At 46.4% G+C, this 27,908-nt stretch overlaps 1 protein-coding gene across 1 annotated transcript; it reads right to left on the bottom strand.

The window, feature by feature from the left end:
* Positions 1 to 120: 120 nt before the first annotated feature.
* On the bottom strand, positions 121 to 27,833 carry Rp9 (RP9 pre-mRNA splicing factor). Its single transcript, XM_005078580.4, has 6 exons — positions 27,547 to 27,833; positions 13,658 to 13,688; positions 12,507 to 12,636; positions 7,482 to 7,573; positions 1,522 to 1,583; positions 121 to 666 (listed from the first exon to the last, which is right to left on the bottom strand). Exons 1-6 carry the CDS (start codon positions 27,672 to 27,674, stop codon positions 471 to 473), a joined length of 639 nt encoding a protein of 212 aa, XP_005078637.1. The 5' UTR covers positions 27,675 to 27,833; the 3' UTR covers positions 121 to 470.
* Between the last annotated feature and the right edge of the window lie 75 nt (positions 27,834 to 27,908).

The following is a 27,908-nucleotide window of genomic DNA, read 5'->3' on the forward strand; positions in this document are numbered from 1 at the left end:
CTACATGAGCTATTTATTAAAAACTCTAATGCAAACTGTGAGCCAACCGGAACAGGGGTGAAAAAAAGGAGTGTGTAGATTTTAGTCTTGGACCACCTGCCTGAATTCATAATGACTACATTTAAAAAATAAATCATGAACTTTTATTATCCTGAACCACAGAGAAGGGTCATGCTGAAGTCCATGGGAACTGAGGTGCCACACTCAGGGCAAAAGCTGAGGCAGCACCCTAGAGTCGCTTCATCACCTCCCCTGCCCATTAAAGCAATCACAGACACAAGCGACCGTCGGGGACAGAGGACAGATGCTGCTGGGAGCAGCACCCGGGAGCCCGCCTGCCCTGAGGTGGTCACTTGTACCAAGAGGTGGTGACAATCTGCAGCTGTGCTGGGTGTCCCCTCCTAGTCCTGTCCCGTCGCTCTCAGGGGTGGCTCTGTTCTTTGGCCTGTGGGGGTTTTGAGAATCTGCCGTCAGCTGTCATCTGAGCTCTCACTCGACTTGGAAGCCTTGTGCTTCCGTTTCTTCCTCTTTTTCTTCTCCTTCTTTCTTTTCTTGTGTTTTTCTTTCTTCTTCTTTTTCTTGCGCTTCTCTTTGCCTGAGGAGCTGGAGCTGCTCTCATCTTCATCTGAGGTGGAGTCCTCCAGTAACTGTTTTAACTGCTGGATCCTAAACAGATTCATCACAACGACATTCCACTTAAGAGCAGCCCTGAGCTGGGGAAATCAGGAATAACTACCTTGCTAAAGATAACCCTCTCCTTTGTCCTAAATACCCGTGAAAACTCCCGTGGCCCTTGTAACTTCTAGCAAGTGCATACCCATCGAAACATTCCCACTGCTGTTTCATAGTAACGCAGCTTCTTGAGAACTACAATACACCCAATTAGAAAACAACCTTTTTTGTTCTGGGTAAAGGGTCCCAGTGTATTCCAGCCTAGCCTCAACTCCTACGTAGTCAAGGTGACCTTAAACTTCTGAACCTCCTGCCTGCACCTCCCAAGTGTAGTGGTCCAGGTGTGCATTATAATACCTGTATATGCAATTCTGTTGATGGAACCAAAACCAGGGCTTCATACATGATAGGTAAGTACTTTGCTAACAAAGCCACACCCCTTCCTTAATTTTGTCGATATGCTTGTCATCTCAGCACTCTTTAGACTGACACAGAAAAGTCTAGAATTTGAGGCCAACTTGAGCTTCATGGTGAGACACTGTGCAAGATAACACAAGAGCGCGCACACACACACACACACACACACACACACACACACACACACACACACACACACCCTAAAGATACAGCACAGTGTGATTGTCCACAACTCAAGGCATGCCTACTGCTTATTTAGGGAACTGTAGTAAAAGCCGGCCTACTCATTACCCAGTGATAAATCTTGTTCTCCCAGCTACTCAGTTAATGGACTGGGATTACAAATGGTCCCCCAGATATTAGAACACTTTTTAAGACACTGTATAGTTTCAGATTTGAAGAGGACTTTGGTTAACAATGGGACAGCCTTACCTTACATCCTTTTCATGTCTTTTATTCTCTCGAATGATGTCATACATCGGATCTTCATGTGCCTTAAGGGTTAGAGAAGGTTACATTGTGATCAGTAAACATGAACTGCTTTAGCATGTAAAAATTTAACCTCTATGAACTGACCCTGGGATTTGATGTCATTATTGTTTAGTTTGAGACTCTAGCCTTGACTGCCTTCAAACGGGATGTGGCGCGCAGACTGGCCCTGAATTGTTGATCTTCCCTCCTAGGCCTCCTGAGTGCTGGGGCTCAGTTAGCTCCCTGTACTGATGTTAGTGTACCAGTTTCTTCTCTCAATCAGACAAGACTTTACCATGTAGCTCAGGCTGGCTTTGAACTTTCTGTGACACCGAGGACAACCTTGTCCTCACCTGCTTGACCCTGACCCTCCTGCTTCCACCCCCTAAAGTGCTGGATTACAGCCTTTGTCACCAGTCCCTGCTTATTGTGAGACGAGCTCTCACTCTGTCATCCAGGGTCACCTCATACTATGTCGATCCTGCTTCAATCTCCCAGGCGCTGGGATCCCAAGCAATAACCACCACTTACAATTTATTTTAATCCCTTTAGAAGACTATAATTACATTATTTTGGGCTTTTGGAGATGAGAGTCCCACTGTGTTTTGCTACAGTTCTCTGTTGACCTGAAACTCACTATGTAGACCAGGCTGGCCTCTAGCTCATGGCAGTCCTGCTACAGCCTTCTGAATGTTGGGATTACAGCTGTGTGCCACTACAGCCAGGGTTATTACTGTAAGCACTTTAAGGCTATAAAATACTTATACAATTAGAATATACCAGAAATAATTAAATATCCCATATAAAGAAACACAGGAGGGGCTGGAAAGATGGCCACTGGCTGCTCTTCCTGAGGACATGGTTTCTATTCCAAATCTACATATAGCACTATCCAGTCAGGGGATCTGATGCCCTCTCCTGGCCTCTCTGGGCATTGCACAGACAGGCAGGTAAAACATCCATTCATAAAATAAAAATAAATAAATCTTTAAAACTTGTAAATAATGACCTCTAACTTAAGGTAATTCTGCTTCCCCTGGGTGCTGGGCCTACAAGCATGAGGTGCCACCTTTGAGGCAGGCAAGCAGAGAGGTTAGTTTAGAAGCCTGGGGCTCCCCTTGTTTTGGGCTATGCACTTTCCAGCCTGTGCACACACCCTACTCTAAACAATGAACTAAGTTCCTCTTCACAGTGACTTCCAAGCACACATGGATTCTGTCTAACATGAAGGTACAAATGCAGATCCAGGGGAGCCTAGACAGGTGGTTTCAGGTTCATGTGTGATAAGGAAAAACTTTAATTTTTATTTTTTTGAGAGACAGGGAGGGCTTTTCTGCCTTGGCTGTCCTGGAATTCATTTTGTAGATCAGGCTGGCCTTGAACTCACATGTGCCTCTCATGTGCTGGGATCAAAGGTGTGTGCCACGATGACAAGCCCCTACGTAAACTTTTTGGGAGAATGCTTAGTTACCATGTTAGGCCAATGTATAATGTGTGTGCATATGATTACATAAGATGGGGAGGGACAAGCTCAGGAACAGAAATGGTTATGTAACTTAATCTGTCAATCAAAATAGAGAACTACTCTATGCCTAGTGACCGGAAACCCTCTGTCCTTTAGGCCCCTAACAGAAAGCCACAGGCCAGAACCGGGTCCTCCATCCCTGGATGTGGGTGGCCCTGGATCAGTCTTTCTGTGGTTTATTTTTTAGAGACAGGATCTCACCAATGTAGCCCTGGCTGGCATGGAATTCACTATGTAATCCAGGCTGGCCCAGAACTCAGAGATCTGCTGCCTGTACCTGAGTGCTGGGATTAAAGGTGCTCCACCATGCCCGGCTCTCCTGTGTCACTCTCCACAGAAGACTCAGCCCAGTGTGTACTGTTGCTTTGGTTTTAATGCATACTCTTGCTCTCTGCAAATCTGTGTGCTTTTATGTTTTAAACAGCATTTTAGTTTTCATTTAAGTGCATGTGTGAATGTATGCCATGTATATGGGGGTGCCCATGAAAGGTCAGAAGAGGGTGTCATGTTCCCTGGAGCTATAGTCACAGCAGATGTCAGCTGCTTCATTTGGGTCCTGGAAATGGAATGGGTCTCCAGAAGAGGGGCCGACTGCCTTTAAATGGAGCAATTTCTCCAGCCCCATTATTTTTAACATTTGTGTGTGTGAGTGTATGTATGTGTGTGTATATGTATGTGTATGTGTGTGTGTATAAAAGCACAAAAATGTGTACATGCTTGCGTGTCACTGTTTGCTCATGGAGGTCTGAGAACAACTATCAGAAGTCTCATTTTCCCTCCACCATGTGGGTTCTGGGGATCAAACTCAGGCCAGCAGGCTTGGCAGCATGTGCCTCTACTCACAGACATGGGGTCAGCAACACGGCTTGAGGGACATCTGTCAGCAAGACTGACCACGTAGGTTTGATCCCTAAGACCCATGGGGTAGGAGAGAATTGACTCTCTGGTTGTCTCAACCTTCCCATATGAGTGCCGTGGCAAATGCAAACTCGCATCCATACAAAATAAATTTTAAGAAAAAGTGAGAAAAAAAGAAAGACACCATGCCCGGAGCTGACCACTGCTAGAAGCAAGACTGAAAGGTCTAAGCACTTGGAAACACAGGCTGGGAGTGCGGCTCAGCTGGTAGAGAGCACACGCGTGTGTAAGAGTAACCTTATCTGCACTCTCATCAAGCAGGGTAATGCACACGCTTGTGTAAGAGCAACCTTAAATCTGCACTCTCATCAAGCAGGGTAATGCACACGCGTGTGTAAGAGTAACCTTAAATCTTCACTGTCATCAAGCAGGGTAATGCACACACGTGTATAAGAGTAACCTTAAATCTGCACTCTCATCAAGCAGGGGTAATGCACACGCTTGTGTAAGAGCAACCTTAAATCTGCACTCTCATCAAGCAGGGTAATGCACACGCGTGTGTAAGAGTAACCTTAAATCTGCACTCTCATCAAGCAGGGTAATGCACACGCGTGTGTGAGAGCAACCTTAAATCTGCACTCTCATCAAGCAGGGTAATGCACACGCGTGTGTAAGAGTAACCTCAAATCTTCACTCTCATCAAGCAGGGTAATGCACACGCGTGTGTAAGAGTAACCTTAAATCTTCACTGTCATCAAGCAGGGTAATGCACACACGTGTATAAGAGTAACCTTAAATCTGCACTCTCATCAAGCAGGGGTAATGCACACGCTTGTGTAAGAGCAACCTTAAATCTGCACTCTCATCAAGCAGGGTAATGCACACGCGTGTGTAAGAGTAACCTTAAATCTGCACTCTCATCAAGCAGGGTAATGCACACGCGTGTGTGAGAGCAACCTCAAATCTTCACTCTCATCAAGCAGGGTAATGCACACGCGTGTGTAAGAGTAACCTTAAATCTTCACTGTCATCAAGCAGGGTAATGCACACACGTGTATAAGAGTAACCTTAAATCTGCACTCTCATCAAGCAGGGGTAATGCACACGCTTGTGTAAGAGCAACCTTAAATCTGCACTCTCATCAAGCAGGGTAATGCACACGCGTGTGTAAGAGTAACCTTAAATCTGCACTCTCATCAAGCAGGGTAATGCACACGCGTGTGTGAGAGCAACCTTAAATCTGCACTCTCATCAAGCAGGGTAATGCACACGCGTGTGTAAGAGTAACCTCAAATCTTCACTCTCATCAAGCAGGGTAATGCACACGCGTGTGTAAGAGTAACCTTAAATCTTCACTCTCATCAAGCAGGGTAATGCACACGCGTGTGTGAGAGCAACCTTAAATCTGCACTCTCATCAAGCAGGGGTAATGCACACACGTGTATAAGAGTAACCTTAAATCTGCACTCTCATCAAGCAGGGTAATGCACACGCGTGTGTAAGAGTAACCTTAAATCTTCACTGTCATCAAGCAGGGTAATGCACACACGTGTGTAAGAGTAATCTTATCTGCACTCTCATCAAGCAGGGGTAATTACTGTTAAATTTGGTATATTTTATTATTATTATTCAAACATTTTTTGAGATAGGGTTTATCTGTGTTAACAGCCCTGGCTGTCCTGGAACTCATGTTGTAGACCCAGCTGGCCTGAAACTCACAGAGATCCACCTGCCTCTGCCTTCCTACTGTTGGAGTTAAAGGTGTGCACCACCACTGCCTGGCTGGTTTTTGGTTTATTTTATAAAGAATTTGAGCCATAAGATATATGCAACGTTTTTGTTTGTTTTGTTAAAGAGCCTCACTGTGTACCCCTGGCTGGCCTGGAACTTGCTCTGGAGACCAGGCTGGGCTCAAGCTCAGAGACTGAAGTGCCTTGTCTCTGAGTGACGGGACTACAGGTATGGATGCCTACACACAACCACAGGGTGTTTTTCACTTAGGATTTCATGAACCCTTTCCCCTAACAATCTGCAGGCTTCAACATCAGAACATAATTCTATGTCTGGGACTGTAGGGAGTACACAGTGTTCCCCTAGAATGCGGGGGGCCCTGGGCTCAAGCTCTAGCTTCACAGAGTCTAGACAATGCTTTTTCTTTCATTGTCTTTTTGGAGAATTTTGTGTGTGTGTGTGTGTGTGTGTGTGTGTGTGTGTGTGTGTGTGTACGTGCAAAAGTCAGAGCCCATGTCTGACTTTAGGAATCTTTTCCAGTGCGCTCCATCTTATTCATTGAGGCAAGGTATCTCAGTTGAAGCAGAGCCCCCAAGACAGCTATTCTAACCAGCTAGTTTCCTCAGGGATCCTCTTTCTACCCCCTGAACGCTGGCACTGGTGGGCTGCTATGCCCACCTAGCATTGGCATGGATGATGGAGAGTTACCCTCCCATCTTTGTGCTTGTTTGCCAAGGGCTATTTTATCCGTGAAATCATCTCCCTGCTCCCTGGAGAATGCACTTTGATGTTTTGTTATGTGAGAGGCTGTTGCTATGGGCCCCAAGCTGGCCTCACCAGGGTCTTTCTGTTGTTTCTCAAGAGCTGGATTGCAGACACAGCTCACCACACCCAGCCCTGCTGATTTCAGTCTGGAGATACTGATAACCTTAGTACATTCACAGATCAAGCCTTACTTGGCAGAACTGGTTACTGGATGTGAATGCATACCAAGAGGTGATTCGTGAAAGTGCAGCGAGGAGATGGGAGAGCTAGCTGTCTTATCTTAGCAAATACACACTTCCAGCTCCAAAGACACATCTAAGTTTACACAGGAACAAAAGTCCCTCACCTGAGTAAGAAATGTGAATTTTATAGATCGTAAACTACAAAGAAGGGTTGAATACATGGTGTTGGATTTGAGAAAATGAATCACTGTTCCTCAGGTTGTCTATCGTCTGTCTGTCTGTCTGTCTTTGCGTCTGCAATGCTGTGGACTGAACTCAGACTCTGTCCATGCTGGGCAAGCATGCCACCAGAGCTGTCTACATCCACCTCCAGTCATTTCAAATTTTCTTTCTCAGTTTGAGACAAGATCTCACTAAGCTGCTCAGGTTAGTCCTGAACTTTCTGTTCTCCATGTCAAACTGATGACCTGTGAAACAGAGAGCATTTTAATAGAGTCTTTCCCCTCCCTTTTCTTCCCTTCTGGTCTCACACTCACTCAGTAGCAAAGGTTGATTTTGAACTCATGACTTTGAACTTCTTCTGCCCCTACCTCCCAAGTGATGGCATTACAGGCAAGTACCATCATGCTTGCTGTATGTGGTGCTGGGGCTAGAACCAAGGGCTCTGTGCACTGCACAAGTACTTTACTATAGGAGCTACATATCCAGCCCCCAGTTAGCTTTTTGCTAAAGAGGTTATCTGTTACAAATGTATAAGAGGGGTGTGTATTTATAGAGCACATGTTCACTAGTGACCACCTATCTCCTAACGTTCACCATCTGTGGTAACTGTTAATATCAACAGTGCAGGGTTTACTTACAACTCGGAACTGTTCTAACTTCTGGTTGCCTTTGATAAAGAAAGGGCATTCTTTGTCGCCTGTTCGATGGCCATACCTTTTGCAACGCCAACCTAAAGCCAAAGAAAAACAATTCTGTAAAATATGTTTTATCTCATTGAGATAATGTTTCAGTAGATTTAAGTTTCATATTAGACTCCAATTCTGAAACACAAAGGATTAACGATAAAAAAAACAAAACACGAAGGTCCCAGGAAATAATGAAGGGTAGCTCATGCTTCCTTGAATCTTGTGAAGTTAGGAGTAAATGCTCCATCATCAAATATTTACGAGGCAATCCTAGTGTGCTCTGCTCCATTTTTAGAGTGCAGCGGGGGCTGGACAGAGTCAGCGATTCCCAGCACCCACACAGTGGCTCACAACCACCTGCAATCCCAGTTCCAGGGGATCCAGGGCCCTTTTGGCCTCCGTGGGCTGCTGTATGCAGGGGTGTGCATGAACTCATGCAAGCACACACATACACATGAAAACGGTTAAAAGGGGGAGGAGAGTGAATCCTTTTATTTGTGAAATGGCTCTGCTTCTAAGGGCTAGGGGTTTAGGTTAGTGAAAGAGAATGACTTTGCATGCTCAAGGCTACGAGTAAAATTTCCAGCTTCACTACCACAGTGTCTTTCTCAGGTTGAGTAAACCATGTACAAAGCCGCCCCCACCCCCAGGTACAGAGTCTAGGCTCCAATTTCTAGACGTGACACTTGCCTCTGAAGTGCTAGGACTTGGAGGACACACTACTATATCAAGCTTCATAGAACCTCATTTTTTCCTGTTTTAAGACAGAGCCTCACTGGGTAGCCAAAGCTAGCCTTAAATCCAGAGACATAAAGGCACACACCATAATACCTGACTGTTTGCTTTTTAAAAATTTTTTTTTAATTATGTGTATGTATCTGAGTGTGGGTTTGCACGTGTGAGCGCAGTGCCTGAAGAGGCCTGATGAGGATGTGGGATGCTTGGAACCTGTGAGCCACCTGGTGTGGGTGCTGGGAACTGAACTATGGCCTCTGCAAGAGCACTATGCATTCTATGCTGAGCCGCTTCTCCAGCTTGAGTCTCTTTCAAACAAACAACAGATTCTCTTAAAATTCAGTGTCATTAGAACCACACAACCTAACCTGAAAGACAGAGACACTGAGTGCTGAGAATGGAATCCCAGCCCTCTGGAAGAGTAATGTTTTGGTTGGAATAAGAATGGCCCCCAGAGACTCATGTTTGAATCCTTGGCTCCCAGTTGGTGTTTGGGAAGGATTAGGTGTGGCCTTGTCACTGCAGTTGGGCTCTGAAGTTTCAAAAGCCCATGCCATTCCAAATTAGTTCTCTGCTTCATGCTTGAGGATGAGACATGAGCTCTCAGCAACTGCCCCAGAACTCTATCTGCCTGCGGCATGATGTTCACAGCCTCGCTCTCTGAAGTAAGCCCCAAACCAAACACTTTGTTTTTTGAGTTGTCTGATACATGTATTTTATTATGGCAATACAAAAGTAGGCAGGACAAACAGCCATCATAACTACAGAGCCACCTCTCCAGGCCCAGAACCACTTAACATCAGAACTGGGACACTTGCAGGTTCCTGTCCATGTGTGGTCTGCTTTGTAGGACTTGCAGCTTCTATCATTTGGTGAAGAAGTGTGTAAATGGTTGTGAGGAAACAAACACAAAAACATCTTCCCTGCCTTCAGAAACTGTAGATCATCATACGCAAATACGGACAAGAACACATTGTGGGGCTACCACAGGACTCCTGACAGTCTGTAAACACATGGTATCAATGGGAATCCAATTAATGAAGAATGCACACAGAGGTCCCTCAAGATGGGCCAGGGATAACCTTCATAAATCATTCTTTTTTGTTTACTTATTGTATTTCTATGAGTGTTCTGCCTGCATGTACACTACATGTGCATTTGGTGTCCTCAGAGGTCAGAAGAAAGTACTCTGGAATTATGGAGTGACAATGTTGTGAGTGATAGTGTGGGTACTGGGAACCAAACCCACGTCTTCTGCACCAGCAACAAGGTGCTTTTAATTGCTAAGCTGTCTCTCCAGCCCCAATCTGTTCTTTCTTAAAAGTAATGAGAAGTTCTAGGCCAGGCTCCAACTATAGAATGGGAGTCTATCTCAAAACAAACAAACAAGCAAACAAACAAACAAACAGGGGCTAGATAGAGAAAGGGCTCAGTGGTTAAGAGCTCTTATTACTCTTGCAGAGGACCTGAGTTCAGTTCCTAGCAACCATGTTGGGACTCTAGTTTAAGGAAACATATGCGCATAATTCAAAATAACAAAAACAAATTTGAGAGCCCTGGGGAGAGCGGGCTCAGCAGTTAAAATGAGGTATCACTCTTGCAAAAGACCCACGTTTTGGTTCCTAGCACCCATGTCGGGTAGTTCGACACCTCTGTCCTCTCAGGGCATCTGCAATCACACACACGCCTCCTTACCACTACACATATACACATAATGAAAAACAAACCTTCAAAAATCTTCTCACATCTGCAATCACACGCATGCCTCCTTACCACCACACATATACACATAATGAAAAACAAACCTTCAAAAATCTTCTCAACAAGTAATGAAAATAGTAGCACTGTCCAAAACAACTGTCTTTAGGTTCTTGCAAATACCTCACAGGCTTTTCACTGTGAGAAAAACAATTTATCAAAGGTAGCTGTCCCGTCTTGTGAAACCTTGTAACTTTTTATTTTATTATGTTATGGTTGCACTATCTGCATATATGTCTGTGGGTCACCTGCATGCAGTGCCTGTGCACGTCAAAGAGAGCCCCGGATCTTTTGGGCCCCCAAATGGGTGCCGGGAACCCAACTCTGGGCCCTCTGTAAGAGCGTCAGAGGCTCTCACTGCTGAACCATGTCTCCAGGCCCCACCTGGCATTCGAGTCTTTTAGTCTGGTAGAACTTATCCAAAGACCTTGCAAGCACTCCAGGAGTCCCAGCTACTACTGTTCCCTCCCAGATTTTCTGTTCTCTTAAAACAAGTCAATCATGAAAGCGTGTGGCGTTGGGTCCCGTCCAGTGGGGAAAAGGCACAGTCACACCTGCATCAGAATACAATCAAGTGCACTTACTGCCACAGTGTGTTTGGTAGCCTGGTTTAGGTCACGGGACAGCATTTTTGGTTGTGAGCCTAGCCTTTAGTGGCTGAGCCATCTCTCCAGCCCATGGGACACCCTTTTTATAAATAGAAACGGCCTTACTGAATTACTTTCCCTCTGTTCCTGTTTATTTGGGTCACACTGAATATCTGCTTCCAATACAACAATCTAAGGAATGTTATTTCCAGTAAATCCACCCAACCTTGGTGAAGAGTGCGCTTGTGGTGTCTGAACTGGGCCACTCACAGTAGGTCACTAACAGTCTGAATGAGATCTAAGCTCCTTAAAAAGACAGAGTCACATGGCACTGCCACTATGTGATCAGTTCAAAGGTCCCTGGAAAAGCCACACCTATAAGTTACTTGCCTAGGCACATCATTCATTCTATAGAAACGACAACTTTTTGGAATAGTGGTTGAAAATAATGGCTTGTTTAGCGTCCAGCCCATGCTGGCTAGTTTGACACAAACTAATCATTTTGGAAAAGGGAACCTCATTTGAGGCAATGTCTCCTGTAAGTAAGTCTGTAGGGAATGTCTTGACTGATAATTGATACAGGAGGGCCCAGCTAACTATGGGCGGTGCCCTCCTCTGGGCTGGGCTGGTGGTTCAGTCCTGGGTGTAGGAAGAAAGCAGGCTGAGTAAGCCAAGAGAGTAAGCCGGTAAGCAGCGTTTCTCCAATGGCCTCTGCATCAGCTCCAACTTCCAGGTTTCTGTTCTCTTTGAGTTCCTGCTTGACTTCCCTCAATGGACTGTGATTTAGGATATAGAAGCCAAATAAACTCTTTCCTCCCCAAGCAAACTAAGACATAGCAGGCTGGTTATCGAGAGGGCACTCAAGACCCAGCGCTTACGGAAACCACTGGAGACTCTCACAGGTCCTGACTGAGACCCTGGTCATTTAGAGCTGTGCACATGTCTGGGAAGATCCCAGAAACCCACTTTCTCACTTCTGTGTGCCCTGGGGCCTGGGCATTTAGGCTTTTAAAGGCTGAGGAGAGCTGAGTGTGACGATGAACATCAGTAAATCTACCTACTCAGGAGGCTGCAGCAGGAAGATTAGACAACATAGCAAGACCTGACCAGAGGAGAGCAAGCTGAAGCAGAGATCTAACCTGTGTCGGCTCTGAGGAGGCATGCTCCCATCATGCATGCATGGGGCAAATGCAAGTGCTTATGTACACACACACACACACACACACACACACACACACACACACACACACACTAAGATTCCCCAAGCCAGATAAAAGACTACAGTACCGTCAAACACAACATGTAACCAGTGTGTACAGATGTGTGCCGTGGTTTGGATCTAACTTGTCCCCCAAAGGTTCATGTTGAAAACCTGGTCCTCAATGTGGTAGTACAGGGTAGAGGACCCTTTAAGATGTGGTGCCGGGCGTTGGTGGCGCACGCCTTTAATCCCAGCACTCGGGAGGCAGAGGCAGGCGGATCTCTGTGAGTTCGAGGCCAGCCTGGTCTACAGAGCGAGTTCCAGGACAGCCTCCAAAGCCACAGAGAAACCCTGTCTCGAAAAAAAAAAAAAAAAAAAAAAAAAGATGTGGTGCTGAGAGCTTAGAGGCAGGTTTTGGTCAATCGGACTAAATCCTCACTAATAGGAATGTAGGCCACACCCATCTCATCACTGCCTGCATGGGTTTCCCTTCAGAATACTCTCCCTTGGCTTCTCCATTAAGTATGATGCAAGCAGGAACATAGGCCAGGACATTGCTGTTACACTGTATAGACCCTGCAGCTGTCAGGACTGTGAGTCAAATAAACCTGTTCATGACTTACCCACCCTCATGCATCTTGTTTAGTGACAAGACAGACTGCCACAGAGACATCCCTCAAACCCGTGCTCACTCACACTGCATAACTTTGACCTCTCTCCCAAGTGGCATCCAGAGTCCTTTAGTTGGTGCATGAGCCAGAAACTCCCTGGCGTGTTCATTGCCCGGCACATCTGGTATACAGTCTTCTGGCTTTGTCTCATCCTCCTACAGGAAGATAACAGTGTGTAAACAACAGGACAAAGCCAGAACAACAACAACAAACTGAAACCGAAAAAACCAACAGACCAAAGCCAAAACAAGACTGCTCTTGCTTCTTGCATGGGAGACTATCGTTGTCTGACTTCCTCTTAACTGTGTGGCAATACCCTCCCTTAATAACATCCCCTGGGAACTGGGAGAGACAGGCTATCAAGGAAAGAACTACACAAGAGAAATAGCTCCGCCTCACTGTGAAGCCCAAGCCCATGCCTGAAGACCTGTGGCCTCCACACTGACATAAAACAGGTCAAACAGGTTTCATCCTCACAGTCTGTGGGAGGAAAAAGGTACTCTAGAATACTAGAGATAGATGATTACATTAAAATAGCTCTTTTAGGGGAAGGCAAACTCTTCCCATGATGCAGGTGGAGTCAGAAGACAACCTTCATGAGTCTGTCCTACCTTGTCTCCTAACGGTCACTCATATCTCTGATGGGGATTGTCACCAGTGAATAACTGTATTCAGAACCAAAGTGTTTTTCTTTACTTTCTGGTTATTTAAACTCTTTCTTTTACTGAAAGTCTTTTGGCCTCTGGCTGCTTCTCTGTGTCCCCGTGACTAAAACACCCAACCCTTGCTGCTAGGCTGCAGGGGGTCCTGCCCTGAAGGCTGCAGTTTGTCCTTCCAGGTTCGGCTGAGGGCTCTCAGACTCCAGCCCTAACTGCACTGAGGAGCTGGCTGAGGGAGAGCAGAGCTTCATGGAGAGACTGCCACAGACTCAGAAAGGGAGCTCAGGGACTCCTGTGTGTTTGCACTAGTTCCTTGGGACACGGTATGATAGCTGACTAAATTACTAGAGAGATATACATAGGTTTTGGGACAAAGACCAAAATTAGGGTCCATCTGGTATCTGTAGAAAAGAAACAATGTTTTCATATAAGGAGATTTAAAAATACACCATTTTCCCCTAGTAAACCACTAAGTCCCCAAGTATATTTAAGAGTAACCAGGCCTACAGTTGCTTACCTTTATAAACCCAGGAGGTGGTTTCTCGTAACTAGAAAATGAAACACAAAAAGCAATCTTCATCAAACATGTCAACAGAAAACAAGTGCACAAACACACTCTGGAAAGCAGAGACGGCCTCCTCGGAGGTCCCCTGCCACACCCACACCCACCGCGTCGGATGCTCACCAGCCTCGGAATGTTTGCATCTGGGGCAGGCGGCTGCACAAGAACAATGACGCTCAACACTCAGAGTGACACAGGACACTTAGTCTGTGTCTCACCTCTCTAAACCCCTCCCTGGGAAGTACTGCTATCACTCGATGGCCAGAAGGGACAGAAAAGCACAAGGATATGTCCTCTCTTTGTCCTGCCTCTTTTATGCCGGGCTAAGGGGTCTTCGGAAGAAAAATGAAAATTAGGTGTGAGAAACAAGGAAACAGACTAGTGGACAATGAAATGACTTTCTGTTTTCTGATCTAAGGTGTGGGAAAAACAACTTGGTAGGGATTGGCATAGGTGCTTTCTGTTATTGTCACCAATGCCATGACCAAATGTAACCTGGAGAAGGGAGTAAGTGAGCTTCAGGTTAGGTTAGGTTAGGTTAGGTTAGATTAGGTTAGGTCAGGTCAGGTTAGGTTAATTTAGATTAGGTTAGGTCAGGTCAGGTTAGGTTAGGTTAACTTAGATTAGATTAGGTCAGGTCAGGTTAGGTTAATTTAGATTAGGTTAGGTCAGGTCAGGTTAGGTTAGGTTAACTTAGATTAGATTAGGTCAGGTCAGGTTAGGTTAACTTAGATTAGGTTAGGTCAGGTCAGGTTAGGTTAGGTTAACTTAGATTAGGTTAGGTCAGGTCAGGTTAGGTTAGGTTAATTTAGATTAGGTTAGGTTAGGTCAGGTCAGGTTAGGTTAACTTAGATTAGGTTAGGTCAGGTCAGGTTAGGTTAGGTCAGGTCAGGTCAGGTCAGGTCAGGTTAGGTTAGGTTAGGTCAGGTCAGGTCAGGTTAAGTTAGATTAGGTTAGGTCAGGTCAGGTCAGGTTAGGTTAAGTTAGATTAGGTTAGGTCAGGTCAGGTCAGGTTAGGTTAAGTTAGATTAGGTTAGGTCAGGTCAGGTTAGGTTAAGTTAGGTCAGGTCAGGTCAGGTCAGGTCAGGTCAGGTCAGGTTATCACTGAGGGAAGGAGGCCAAGGCAGGAACTGAAGCAGAGACCAGGGCTGATCAGATTGCTTTCTTACACAATCAGTGTCCAGGGTGGCACTGTCTCCAGTGAGCTGGTCCCGCCCACAGTCATCATTAATCCAGAGAATGTCCCCAGACTTCTCACAGGCCAATCTGATGGAGGCCATTCCTCAGTTGAGGTTCTGTTTCCCCAGCTGACTTTAGTTTGTGTCAAGTTGACAAAAACTAACCAGTACACTGATGGGTTAGAAATGCCATGGATCCAGAGCCCTTGAAAGGCCAGGGGAAGGAAGGGCCTAGCCCTTGAAGGTTCTGAAGTAAATGGCTGGGTGGGATCAAAATTAGCTTCTTAGAGTTGGCACAAGTGCCTTTCCCAAAGCAGATATTCAAAAAAGTTTCAAAAGGAAAGCTACAGTGTGGCAGGAGACTAACTCAGCAAACCTGGACATATGACTAGGTAATGCAGTCCCTCAGATCCCTTCATTACCAACACCATCAAAGCCTTGTGCATCAGGACTAAAAGGAACTGGGCAGTAAAGCACATGACTCCCCAAATCCATCAATGAGCTCTAAGTGATGACCAAGCAATGTATGGCCAATTATAACAAGGTCCAAAGGCATGAACAAGATGTATCTCATCACTGTAAAAGGAATGTGATAAATCACAAATGTGTTATTATTAGTAAAAGTATTCATAAAAGTGTATTGTATAGATGTTTTCTTAAGTTTAAAGTAAGTTTATCGGTTATCAATGTTTGTTAAAAATAAATTCATTAATGTAACACATACAAAAAGATACTATACCTCAAAATATTATTTAAGTGCTACAAAAATAGATTAAACTTGCATTGTGACAGTTAAGAAATGTAGGGATGGCTAAGTGTGGTGGCCACACCTTTAATCTCAGTACTCAGGAGGCAGAGACATGTGGATCTCTATGAGTCTGAGGTCAGCCTGGTCTACACAGTGAGTTCTAGGCCATCCATGACTACATGGTGAGTCCCTCTCTAAAAAAGCAAACATGAAGGAAACATCTCTGGTTAATTTTGCTATTGCTGCTGATGGGACAGGGCGTTACTCTGTTGCCCAGGCCAGGCTTGAGCTGCTGGCAGTCTTTCTGCCTCAGTCCCCTGGGGCTGGGACCACAGGAGAAGTGAACTTGTGTAGTTAGTTCTTAAGATTTAAAACAAGGGAAACAACCTCCATTTTATACCGGAGGTCTTGCTGCGATGTCACTGCGAATGGACTGAGCTGTTCTGTGAGAAGCGAGGTGGTCAATCCTGGTAGGAAAGAACATCTCCGGAGGACATGGACCCAGAACTCACTCACTCACTCACTCACGAATAACACATGGATGACTGTCTTCTCAGACACAGTGTCTCTCCAGAGACCAGACTGGCTTCACAGGCACCATTTTCCTGTCTCAGCTTTCTGAGTGCTAGGATTACAGTCTTTGGGGACAACTAAGTCATCTTTATTCTGTGAAGTACTTACAATGATTTTTAAAACTTAACATGCATCAGTGTTTTGCCTCTATGTATGTGCACCCATGAATGCCTGGTGCCTGCAGAGGTCAGAACAGGACCCTGGACCAGGCACAGATGGTGTGAGCTGCTGAGTGGGTGCTGGGAACTGAACCTGCATCCTCTGCACGAGCAGCCAGTGCTTTACCTGCCGAGCCGTCTCTGCAGCCCCACTTTAGACTACTTTTTGTGTTGAATGCTTGGTGGGATTTATCTGAAGCATTCACTAAACATACTCCATCCCACAAAACTGTTTCTGCGGCTGCTCCAAGGAGCTCTAGGGACAAGATGCCTGCTATGTAGCTCAGCTCTCAACTAGGATAAGACACCTGAAGGATGGGCAGCACACTCAGATGCCGTCAGTAGCCCAAGGTCAAAGAGAGACAAGTGCTGTGGAGACAACTGAGTCAATCCTGAGGGGCACACCAGGACGAAGCTCATCTGTAGGTGCTCCCACTCAACATGGCCGGCTGACTTCCCACAAACACTCTGTCTTCCCAGCAGCATTTAAAATGACAGTAAGAGAATAATAAAGCCAAGGGACCCCAATCCCAAACAACAGTCTTGATCTAAACACATGTGGGAACAAATTAAGAGACGTCTTTAGGTAGAGGAAGCCAAGGTCCTCGGAAGGTATACTCAGAGCATGGATACAAGACACTGAGGCAACCGGCATTCTCTTTCCTTCCTACCCTTGAGCATGGATAGTTCCTTCTTCTACCCCAGATTCATGGCAGACACACACATACCCTTAACTTCAGGCCCAGGATGGAAGACGCTTTGCAGAGAACTTTAGAAACCTAGGAATGTCTCCTTGTTGACACTGGGAATAAAGAGCACCCAGCAGCCTGAGCCCCTATGCTGAAGCTGCCAATCAGTAAATGAAAGCCAGGCATGTGCGCAAATCCCAGCACTCCGGAGGCAGAGCAGGTGTGTGTCTGTGAATCCGAGGTCAGCCTGGGCTGCACAGAGTTCCAGGACAGCCAGGGCTACACAGAACCTCAGAACAAAACAAAACACGGAATGAGCACCTTCCCTCTTTCTCACTTTACATTTCCAACAGTAGCCTAGAGTTCACTATGTAGCATAGGCTGGCCTTGAACTCAACACAACCCTCCTAGTGTATAACACCATGGCTAACATTGTAGTGTTTCACTATTAAATGTAAGCAGAGATCCCAAAGAGAATGAAGAAACAAAATCACAGGCTGGGGATACGGGCCTCGGCTGGTACAGCACATGCTTTGTGGGCAAGAGGACCTGAGTTCAATCCCCCAAACCCATAGAAAAGCAGAGCAAAGCTGGGCATACTGGTACACACTTAAAGCCCCAGAGCTGGGGAGGCACTGACGAGTAAACTCCTTGGCTTACTGGCCAGTTAGTCTAGCCTGCATGGTGAGGTTTTGGCCAACTTTTTGAGAGACCCTGCCACTGGATCACCACCTCCCAGGGGTGATATCAAAGGCTGTCTCATGCAGGTACACACAAACACATAAGTAAATAAAAACATGTAAACCAGAAATCAAAATACAAGGCAAGCCAGGGATGATGTTGCAAGGCTGTAATAAAGCTGTTAGGGAGGTGGAGGCAGAAAGATATGGCAAATTCATGGGCTGCTTGGACCACACAGTGGGTAACTTAATAAGACCTCAGTTCAAAATATAAAATCGAGGGAGATCTAGAGATATAAGCCCCACAAAGCCCTAGTTCAACCTTCAACGTTGCACAAAGGGCAAGTAAAAAGGGATAATGAAGGCGACAGAAGAAAACGAAGAAAAATTAATGAACACACATCACCTAAACAAGACCAGGATGCTCAGAACAAGTAAATGTTTTTGACTTCATGAATGCTATTTTTATACTTGTTGTATTAGTCAGAGTTGAATTCTTTCTCTCTCTCTCTCTCTCTCTCTCTCTCTCTCTCTCTCTCTCTCTCTCTCTCTCTCTCTCTCTCTCTCTCTCTCTCTCCTTTATTAGAAAGGCTTAAATGTTGTGGTTTGACTACTACAAGAGCTGTCTCCCAACTGAAAGGCCATTAAGCAGTTGTTCAGTTAACAAGATTGGATGCCTGGGCTTGTTATTGGTTTATGTTGCAATTTCCCAAATGTAGGTTCTAATACCAGCAAAGGAATGCCTGCAAACCAGGATAGATGAACTTGACAGAGACAGTGAGGGCCAGCAGACAGACAAAATGCTTCTTTTATGTCCTTTATGTGGACTGACAGCAGGTGTGTCCCAGACTTAGGGTGGGCATTCCTACTTCAAATGGCCTGATTAAAGAAATCTTCCATAGTTGTACCCAGCTTCTTGGTTTTTAGTTGACTCTGGATGTAGTCAAGGCAGTAACCAAGACCAGCCATCACACGTCCACCCCTTTTTAACTCGACGCCAATCACAAGTCCTTATTGTTGGTGGCCATGCCAGAGGAGCAGGCGGGAACTGAAGTCCAAGGTGTCAGCCCACCAGGACGAAACTCTGATTGGTCAATTTTGGACAGGCAAGCACTTAAGACCAGACCCCGGAATATCTTTTGCTCCTGCTGCGACTTTCCATGTTTGCTGCTGCCGTCTTTCTCTGGTATCTGGCATGGTGTGATGGGTGTAAGGCATCCCCACTGCCTGTAGTTGTTCATCTCATGGAAACATCCTGTTCTCCTGAGCATTGTTACCTGTGGATTATTATGAAGATGATCCCTCCCTAAGGTGGACTGTCTAACTGATAACAATGTTTGTTTATACAGAGTTTTGATGAATAAAAATACAAGGAAATGTTACACAGCTCGGGCCTATGCGTTTTACCTAAGGAGCTGCACAGCATAGATCGTAGTTAATGATTAAGAAAACAATTGAGTTCCAGGACCAGATTGGCTCAAATTCCTCTCATTTTAATGTTGAAAGACAGTTACAAGTTTCAGTGTGCATCATTAGCTGAAACAAAGCTTTAAAATAACTTCAGGTTAGATTAGATGTTTCGATAATTGCTTTGAGATGAAAAACCCCAGAAAATAATCTAAAGTTCACAAGGACACATAGCTGAAGTCAAAAATACAAAGCAGCCCAATTGCTATTACCTGATGTACTTTCCTTGCTAAGGTTGGATGATGGTCAAAGGTGATGATTAATTCCTTATACCCATTTCTGCCCTCAATCTCCTGGCATAAGAAACTATTGATGAGTGGGTATGCACCTTCAAGATTTAAAGTAGAGCAGACTGATTCTTTTTCATATATAAAAGTTTAGGTTTGTGATTCCTTTAAGATTCCTTATAAGATTACCTTCAATAATTACAAAATGCAGCCTGACAGTAAAAGACCTGACTGAGAAGAGCACTTTGCTTGCCCACATGATTAACCTGTAACAAGCTGCTTGGGTATGAATGTATGTGGGTTTTTGGGGTCATTTGTTTTTCACCTGTAACACATAAAATGCTTAATCATGGAAAGGAGATGAAAAACAACTTTTTCCTCTATCCATTATAATCATTCACTTGAAAAACAGAATTTAGCCACATTGTAATTTCTATAGTGCTTGAAAAACTTTGTGGGGTATATAAGCTACAGAAAAAAAGTATACAGTAGAAAGAACATGGAAAGGATACAGAAGAGAGAATAAAGAAGGAAACCCTCAGGTGAGTGTGACTGTCTTTTTGCTCTAACCCTTAGATAGAAAAGTCAAGTTATGCTTGATGCTGTGGACTCCTTTTGAGCTGTGATGCTGGAGGCTGGCCCCAGGCAGCCATACCTTATATCATGTTTTTATGTCTAAACAAAAACAATAAACAGTTCAGAATTCTACCTAACATGATATAACCATGCCATGTACAACCTCAGATCATTTTAGAATAGGTGGTGACATACCTTGAGGAATGCTTACTCTTATATTGTCTCATAACTTAAATGTGATAATAACCACTGATATTATCTCAATGGACTGTTATATTACATGAAGAAATTAAAAAACAAAATATACTTTAATATATGTACATATATGACAAACATGTGCCAGAAACACTTGTCAATTACAATCCTCTTTCCTGCGATGGTCACATGGCCTCAGCTGGTACTTACCACTGCCTTCCTCTGCCTCCACTCTCAGCAGCACCTCAGCAGCCTCGGCTCTTCCCTGTAGGAGTGACCCACACCTTCATTCTGAAGGGTCTGTGCCCTTTCCATCCTGTCTGCACTGGGTTGCTGTAGCTGACATTAATCACAGGACAAGGCAGCTCCAAGAGAAGCCCTCAAGGAGCTCCTGCACTCCAGACACAACCCTTCTGACCTCCATGCGGAGAGACAGCCAATCTCCCATGGTAACCTGGGTCAGCCGTCCCTCCAGATACCGTTACTCCTTTCTTAGCCTGTTGGCTGAAAGGCACCGAAGCCCAGAGTGGCCAGAGGCTAGTCTGGGCTTCCAGTTCAGTGGTGCGTTTGTGGCTCCCGGCACTAGCTCACTTCTCTGGAACCCAAACTTCTAGGCCAGCAGAGGTGGCAGGAATAGGAAGCAAATTTTTCTCTAGTAGGTCACTAGAGGTGATGGTGAATGGAACCATTACATTTCATCCCCTTGAATCCTGGACCAGTGGATCCTGGCTATGGGAGAAACTGTACCACATACTGGACCCTGATTCAAAGCATATACCACCTTCTGGAGGACCCCACCCCTGCCCTCCAGGCTGCTGCCACTTGAAAGGTATTTTAACTGTGCCTTCAAAAGGCCATTTCAACATTCTATCAGGCTAGTTGCTTCAGGATGTTGGGAACATGGTAAAACGTGTGCCCAAGGTCACACTTCCCTGGCTGTGAAATCAGTTTCCTTGTCAGAAACAATGCTGTGTTGATTACCACAATGGTGGAGAAAGCATTCGGTAAACCCACAGAGAAGCATTACATGCAAGAATAAATCTCTGTTCCAGTTCAGAAAAAATGTTGACCTTCCCATGCAGGAAGTGCTCCAATGCAGCTACATGCCACCAGGTTGTTGGCTGGTCATCCCAGGGAATGGCGGCACATCTGGGGCTCACCATTGGCCTCTGCTGCTGACAGGTGTGGCAATCAGCAGCAGCCGTAGCCAAGTCAACCTTGGTGAGAGAAGTCCGTGGTGTTAAGCCCATAGCCTCCACGTCTGCCACTATGGGCACTTGGTTCATGGCCCATTTGTGCCATGACAGGAATAGCTAGGGTAAAGGCGCAGAACAATCCGTAAATGGGGCCCTAGTCTTCTCCGCCTCAACCTATCATAGGGCACGCCTCACAACCCTATAGGTTCTCACTTGGGTGCAGCAGACTCTGTAGCTGGAATAGAAACCACAGGCATTTGGGCAACTTCTTCATGGACTTTACCTGGGCAATTAGCACCTGCTTGGACCCAAACATGTATACACCACTCCATTTGATAAGGGATTGTTGCTGTGTATGTCCTACTTTACAGCTATATTAGTCAGAGTTCTCATAGAACTTATAGAATGAAAGAATCTCTCTCTCTCTCTCTCCTTCTCTCTCTCTCTCTCTCTCTCTCTCTCTCTCTCTCTCTCTCTCTCTCTCTCTCTCTCTCTCTCTCTCTCTGTCTCTGTCTCTGTGTGTGTGATTTATTGGAATGACTTACAGGCTGCAGTCCCACTAATCCAACAATGACTAGCTGTGACTGGTAAGTCCAGTAGTTAGTTGCTCAAGGCTGGGTGACTCAGCTGGCCTTCCGCATGTTCTGGAATCCAGAAGAAGCAGGCTCCAGTACCAGTGAAGGAATGGATGTGCTGGCAAGGCAAGGGCAAACAGGCAAAGAGCGAAACCTTCCTTCTCCCATTGCCCTTATACAGGCTTCCAGCAGAAGGTGTGGCCCACATTAAAGGCGTGTGTCATCCGACCCCAAGATGCAGATCAGAAGTGTGTCTTCCCTCCTCAGGGGTCTGGACTAGAAGTGGATTTGTCTACTTCTAGCCAAGCAGAGCATCTCTCACAGGTGTGCCCTCCATTTCTGGGTTGTAGTTCACCCCAGATACAGTCAAGCTGACAGCCAAGAATAGCCATTACAGTGGGTCAGATAATATCCAGATACCTGAAGATTGGCTCAGTTACATGGTAACTTGGTGGCCCATTGTCAAACGTTCAGTATCCACTAATGCCTGATAGCAGGCCAAGGGCTGTCTCTCAAAGGGAGAATAGTTTCCTACAGATATTGGTAGAGTCTTACTTCCAAATCCCAAAAGTCTCTGCTGTGATTCACTTAAGGGGCCTGCTAAAGGCTCCAAACAGCATCCCTATCTGTCTCTGACACCTCAAATGCCATCGGGTCTGCTGGATCACATGGTCCAAGTGGAAGAGCAGCTTGCACAGCAGCCTGGACCTGTTGAAGACCCTATCCTGTTTCAGGCCCCACACAAAGCTAGCAGCTTTCCCAGTCATTTGATATACGAGCCAGAGTAAGACACCCAAGTGGGAATGTGCTGTCTCCAGAATCCAAACAGGCCCGCTAAATGTTTCTTGGTGGTGGGAGGGGCCAGGTGTAATAGCTTATCCTTCACCTTAGAAGAAATATCTCTGCATGCCCCTCACCACTGGAATCCTAAGAATTTCACTTTAAAAATTCAAGGTAGAAGGCCCTTGAGTTTCTATTGGATTTATTTCCCATTTTCTGATGCACATAGGCATGACCAACAAATCCAAAGAAGTTGCTACCTCCTGCTTACTTGGTCCAATTAGCACAATGTCATCAACAGCGTACAGCAGTGTGAAATTCTGTGGGTGAGACAGACGATCAAGATCTCTCTGAACTACAGTATGACACAGTGGTCTACTGTAAAGGTACACTGCTGGTCTTGCCAAATGAAAGCAAAGAACTTCTGGTGGTCCTTATGGACAGGTACTTAAGAAAAAGCATTTGCAGCTGGGCGTTGGTGGAGCACACCTTTAATCCCAGTACTCAAGGAGGCAGAGGCAGGCAGATCTCTGAGTTCAAGGCCACCCTGGTCTACATAGTGAGTTCCAGGACAGCCAGGGCTATACAGAGAAATCCTTTCCAGGGCTATACAGAGAAATCCTATCTTGAAAAACCAAAAAGAAAAGAAAGAAAAATCATTTGCTAGATCAATAGCTGCAAACCACGTACCAGATGTGTTAATCTGCTCGAGTACTGACTGGGTACATCGGGTACAGAACTGGGATTATGAGTTATTATTGACTGAGTTTTTGATAGTCAGTTGTTAGTTCTCTACAATCCACCAGACAGACCAGATAGGAGAGTTAAAGGGACATGTGGTAGGAACCACCAGCCCTCTATCTTTTTTGTTTTGTCTTTGTTTGTTTGAAACGGGTTTCTCTGTGTAGTCCTGGCTGTCCTGGAACTCACTCTGTAGATCAGGATGGCTTCCAACTCACAGAGATCCACCCACCTCTGACTCCTGAGTGCTGGGATTAAAGGCATCCACCACCACCACCTGGCTCCAGCCCTGCATCTTTCAAGTCCTTTATGGTTGGCATTAATTTCTTCAATTCCTCTTGGGATGCAATATTGTCTTTGGTTCATTATTTTCCCTGGTACAACTCCCATGACTTCCATTTGGCCTTGCCAATCATAGTGGCCCTCCTCACTCCACAGGTCAGGGAACCTATGTGGGAATCCCTGCCAACTTCTGGAACCGGGGAAATAAATATAGGATGAGTTTGGGGACTCACTATGAATTGGATTTCAACCAAAACCCCATTAACTACCTGATACCATAACCCCCTACTTTAACTGCAAGTCCACAGAGCTTTTTGGGGTTTCATGGAATCACTGTCAATTCAGAACAGTATCCAATAGACCCTGGAAAGTCTGATAGTTCCCAGTGTAAGTCACCCTTGTAAAAGGCCATACATCCTTCTTGGGAAAAATGGAAGAAATGCCAACAGTAAACTCTTGGTGAATTGAGCAAGGTCCTTCCTCAGGGAAACTTGGATGTCCTTTCATTTAAGGTATTCTGGGTCTACAAATGGGCTCATATGGAAATTGGTTCTTGGGCCAAGAGTCCCTCTTGCCACAATCCAATGTAGTCTTTCTTTTGAGAATTCTTCTGCTTATACAGATCAAACAAAAACATAGTAGACTTCTCGTCTATTTCACTCCTGAAATCACCAATGACTAATTAGCCAGTACCAAAGGCCCAAAGGAGACATGCCACCATAAACATCACTTTGTCATGCCCATTATAGGTTAGGCCACTATGGACAGAGTTTTGCCTGTGCTACCCATTATGATAACTATGAAACCAATCACATTTAATTCATCTAACTAGCAGCAACATATCCGACCCTAAGGTTGAGCACAAGGAAAAGGGTGACCACAAAGATCTTCAAATGTGCTGGTGTCCCCTCACCATTTTTCCTCTTACAGGATTAGTGAAGGACATGTTTTCTGGGCCTCCCTATTGTAGAGGATTAGATTTCACAGTGTACCCACTCTAGCTTTATCAACACTAAGACAAGGGATATCAGGCATCTCCATCTCTTTTTCAGCAGCCCATCTTTTGGCAAATGCTTCAGCCAACCATTCAAACCTTTGACACTTAAAAACAAAGTATGAGTTTCCATATTAAAACCAGAATCTCCACTCAGAGGGCCCATTTCAATAAACTCATCCTGATCCCGTTGTATGTTCCTTCCACCATTATCCCACACCCTTAAAATCCATCCCCACACATACTCCCCAGACTTCTGCTTTAATGAATCGACAAGTTCATTAAGCTCTCTAGTGATACAGTGTACCTCCTCACGAACTACACTTTCCTTCACCCCTCCAGGAGCCTGCCTTAAGTCTGGATAGATCTAGATGGAGCATGAATTCTCTTTGGTCTCAATAATAAAAACTCAGAGTCAGTTTTCAGGGAGTGGAAGCTGAAGGATCAGAGAAGCAGAGTGGTCAGTCACTAGAGTTCTCACCTCTACCGATGCTCAGACCACAGGGGCATCCTGTCCTCAGACTGACTCCATCTCTACGAATCCTCATTCTGCCCGGAGCTCCTGTCTCCTCCCGTCTTCCCCCTCTCTGCCCAGCTGTATCACTCCTGTTTCCACCTTCCTAGTGCTGGGATTAAAGGTGTGATCCCAGTTGTTGGGATCACCTTTGTGAGTTCTGTTTCTTTTTTAGGCAGATTCAATCTCGTGTAGTCCAGGGTGGCTTTGAATGTACAGAGATCCATCTGCCTCTGTCTCCCAGTGCTAGGATTAAAGGTGTGCCACCACTGCCTGGCCTCTATGGCTAACTGGTGGCTTAGCTCTGCACTCTGATTTTCAGGCATAAACAAAATAGCGCCACATCTAGAGGCAAGTGTCAGTGGGCACTGGGGGACATAGGTATCTAGCCTGGCATCTCTTCCAGGAAAGTCACTGCTGTCTGGCAGACAACGGATATCCTTAGGCAAATGCAGAGAGGACAATGCTAAGGGCACGGGGAGGGATGAGGAGATGGACGCATTCTCTGCTAAGGGTGGAGAGACTACTTCCTCGGGTGAGATAAACCCTTGAGAATCTGAGGGTTCAGATTCTCAGTAGGGTCCTTTCACACATCTCCATCCCAAGCGCAGGGTCCAGTTCCTTACCCAAACATGCCCTTACTGTAACTGCTGACCCTCTCAGTGGCTGGAACCCAGCTCTACGGCTGCAGAAGAGAAGACATCTGGAGCCACTCAATTACGTCACCGAGTTCAGACTTTTCCTTTGTCGTTGTACCCAAAGATGCTAGAAGCAACCAGCCCGCACTGCTACTCTCCTTATTTTCCCACTAACCGTTGAAAGTTTTGTGTAGTCACTAAATTCCCTGCTCCTCACAAGAGTGAATCAGGGTCATCAAATGCGTTTATCTAAGTAAGTTCTTCAAATAGTTCACACCATGGATCTTTAGAGCTCCTCGGAGAGGCTTCAGTCACCGTGGGGGTTGGCAAACTGGAAAGTCTATACAAGGCTGGACGTTTCAGCTGATCCTTGGTAGATGTTGGACTCCTTGAGAAGGTTCTAATACCAGTGTGGTTCAATCACGTGTAGTACTGTGTTAGAATATTTTACTCAATTACATTTTTTATGAGTGTGCCGAGGCATGTGTGTAGAGGTCAGAGGTCAACTTGTGGGAGTCTGTTTTTGCCGTCCCTCATGGGAGTCCTGGGCACTGGACCGTGGTTATCAGGCATGGCAGCAGGGCTGTTCCACCTGCTGAGGCGTCTTGCTGGCCCAGAACATTAAAAACTGCTGCTGAAGTTGTTGATTTGAGTTTCATAAAAAGTTTGTCCAGTGGCGCTGGAGAGATGGCTCAGTGGTTAATAGCACTCACTGTTCTTGCAGAGGACCAGGTTTGGTTCCCAGCATCCACATCGTTCCTCGCAACTGTAAGTCCAGTTCAGGGGATTCATCTGGCTTCCTCTGGCACCAGGCACACAGATAGTGCAAGTACATATATGGCCTACATATGGGACAGAAGTCTCAACAGTTTCCGAAATGGCCCTAAATATACTTCTAGTATTGTACTACATACTATGTACCTCCGTACAGTGACAGTGGTGTCAAAAGCTCTACCACTTATTAACATCAAAACATAATAAAAATAATCAAGTCTAAAAACAAGATGGATAGCACCTGAGAAAATACAGGGAGAGAGAGGGAGGGAGGAAAGGACGGAGGGAGGGAGAGGACTTGTCTGCATAACAAGTAAACCTCTGTTCTACAGTTTCCTGTCCTCGTGTCCCATAATTCGCGTCTACCACGCTCAGGGGCCCTAAACCTCTGCTCCCTGCTTCTGACTTGTATCCTGGCTTAGTCCACAGAGCCGAGGCGGGTCACCTTCCCTCACCTACGCACGACGCCCACTCCGGCGCCGCAGGTCAAGGGGCTTCACCCCAGGCCGGCTGCGCCCCCCCCACCTTCCCGCGTGTTTTCCGCAGTTCCCACCCAGAGCTTCCCGCCGGTCCCGTCGGTGGCAGAGAACCGGAGTCTGCGTCACACGGCGCCCGGGGGCCACGGGGCTCAGAACTCGGCCTCGGGACGCAGCTGCCGCCACCGCCACGGTCGCCGTGCCGGGAACACTGGCCGGCTTCCCTCCGGCGAGGAGAGCCGGGGCCCCGTCAGGCCGCGACGCCCACCCGTCGGCTGCGGCCGGTGCAGGAGAACGAGGGCGTCCCCCTCGGGACCGATCGCGCCTCGCACGCCCGGCCGGCACCGTCCCCGACCCGCACCGTCCCGGCCCCGCCGACTCACAAGGACTCCAGGTGCTTGAGCTGCTGCAGCTGCTGCGCGTCGTGCCGCCGCCGTTTCTGCTCCCGCCGCCGCTGCAGCTCCTGCTCCGCGGGTTCCCGCGGCCGCCGAGAACCGGCTCCGGACGACATCGCGACCCGAGGCGGGCTTGGGAGGAGGCGGCCAGACGCTTCCTCCGCCCCGCAGCGCACCCCGGCCAACGTCCCACCGGCTCGTGCCGCAGAGGCTGAGCTCCAGCCGGGAAACCGCTGCCAGGCCCCGGCGGCCCCCGAGGCCTGCGGGAACTGAAGCGGGGCGGGGCGGGGCGGGGCAGGGAGGGCGGGGCCTGGGGGCTTCCGGGTGCTCCAAGTCGCCCCAGGCCACAC

The sequence above is a fragment of the Mesocricetus auratus genome, unplaced genomic scaffold (genome assembly GCF_017639785.1).
Source record: "Mesocricetus auratus isolate SY011 unplaced genomic scaffold, BCM_Maur_2.0 Super-Scaffold_100022, whole genome shotgun sequence".
Lineage (NCBI taxonomy): Eukaryota > Metazoa > Chordata > Mammalia > Rodentia > Cricetidae > Mesocricetus > Mesocricetus auratus.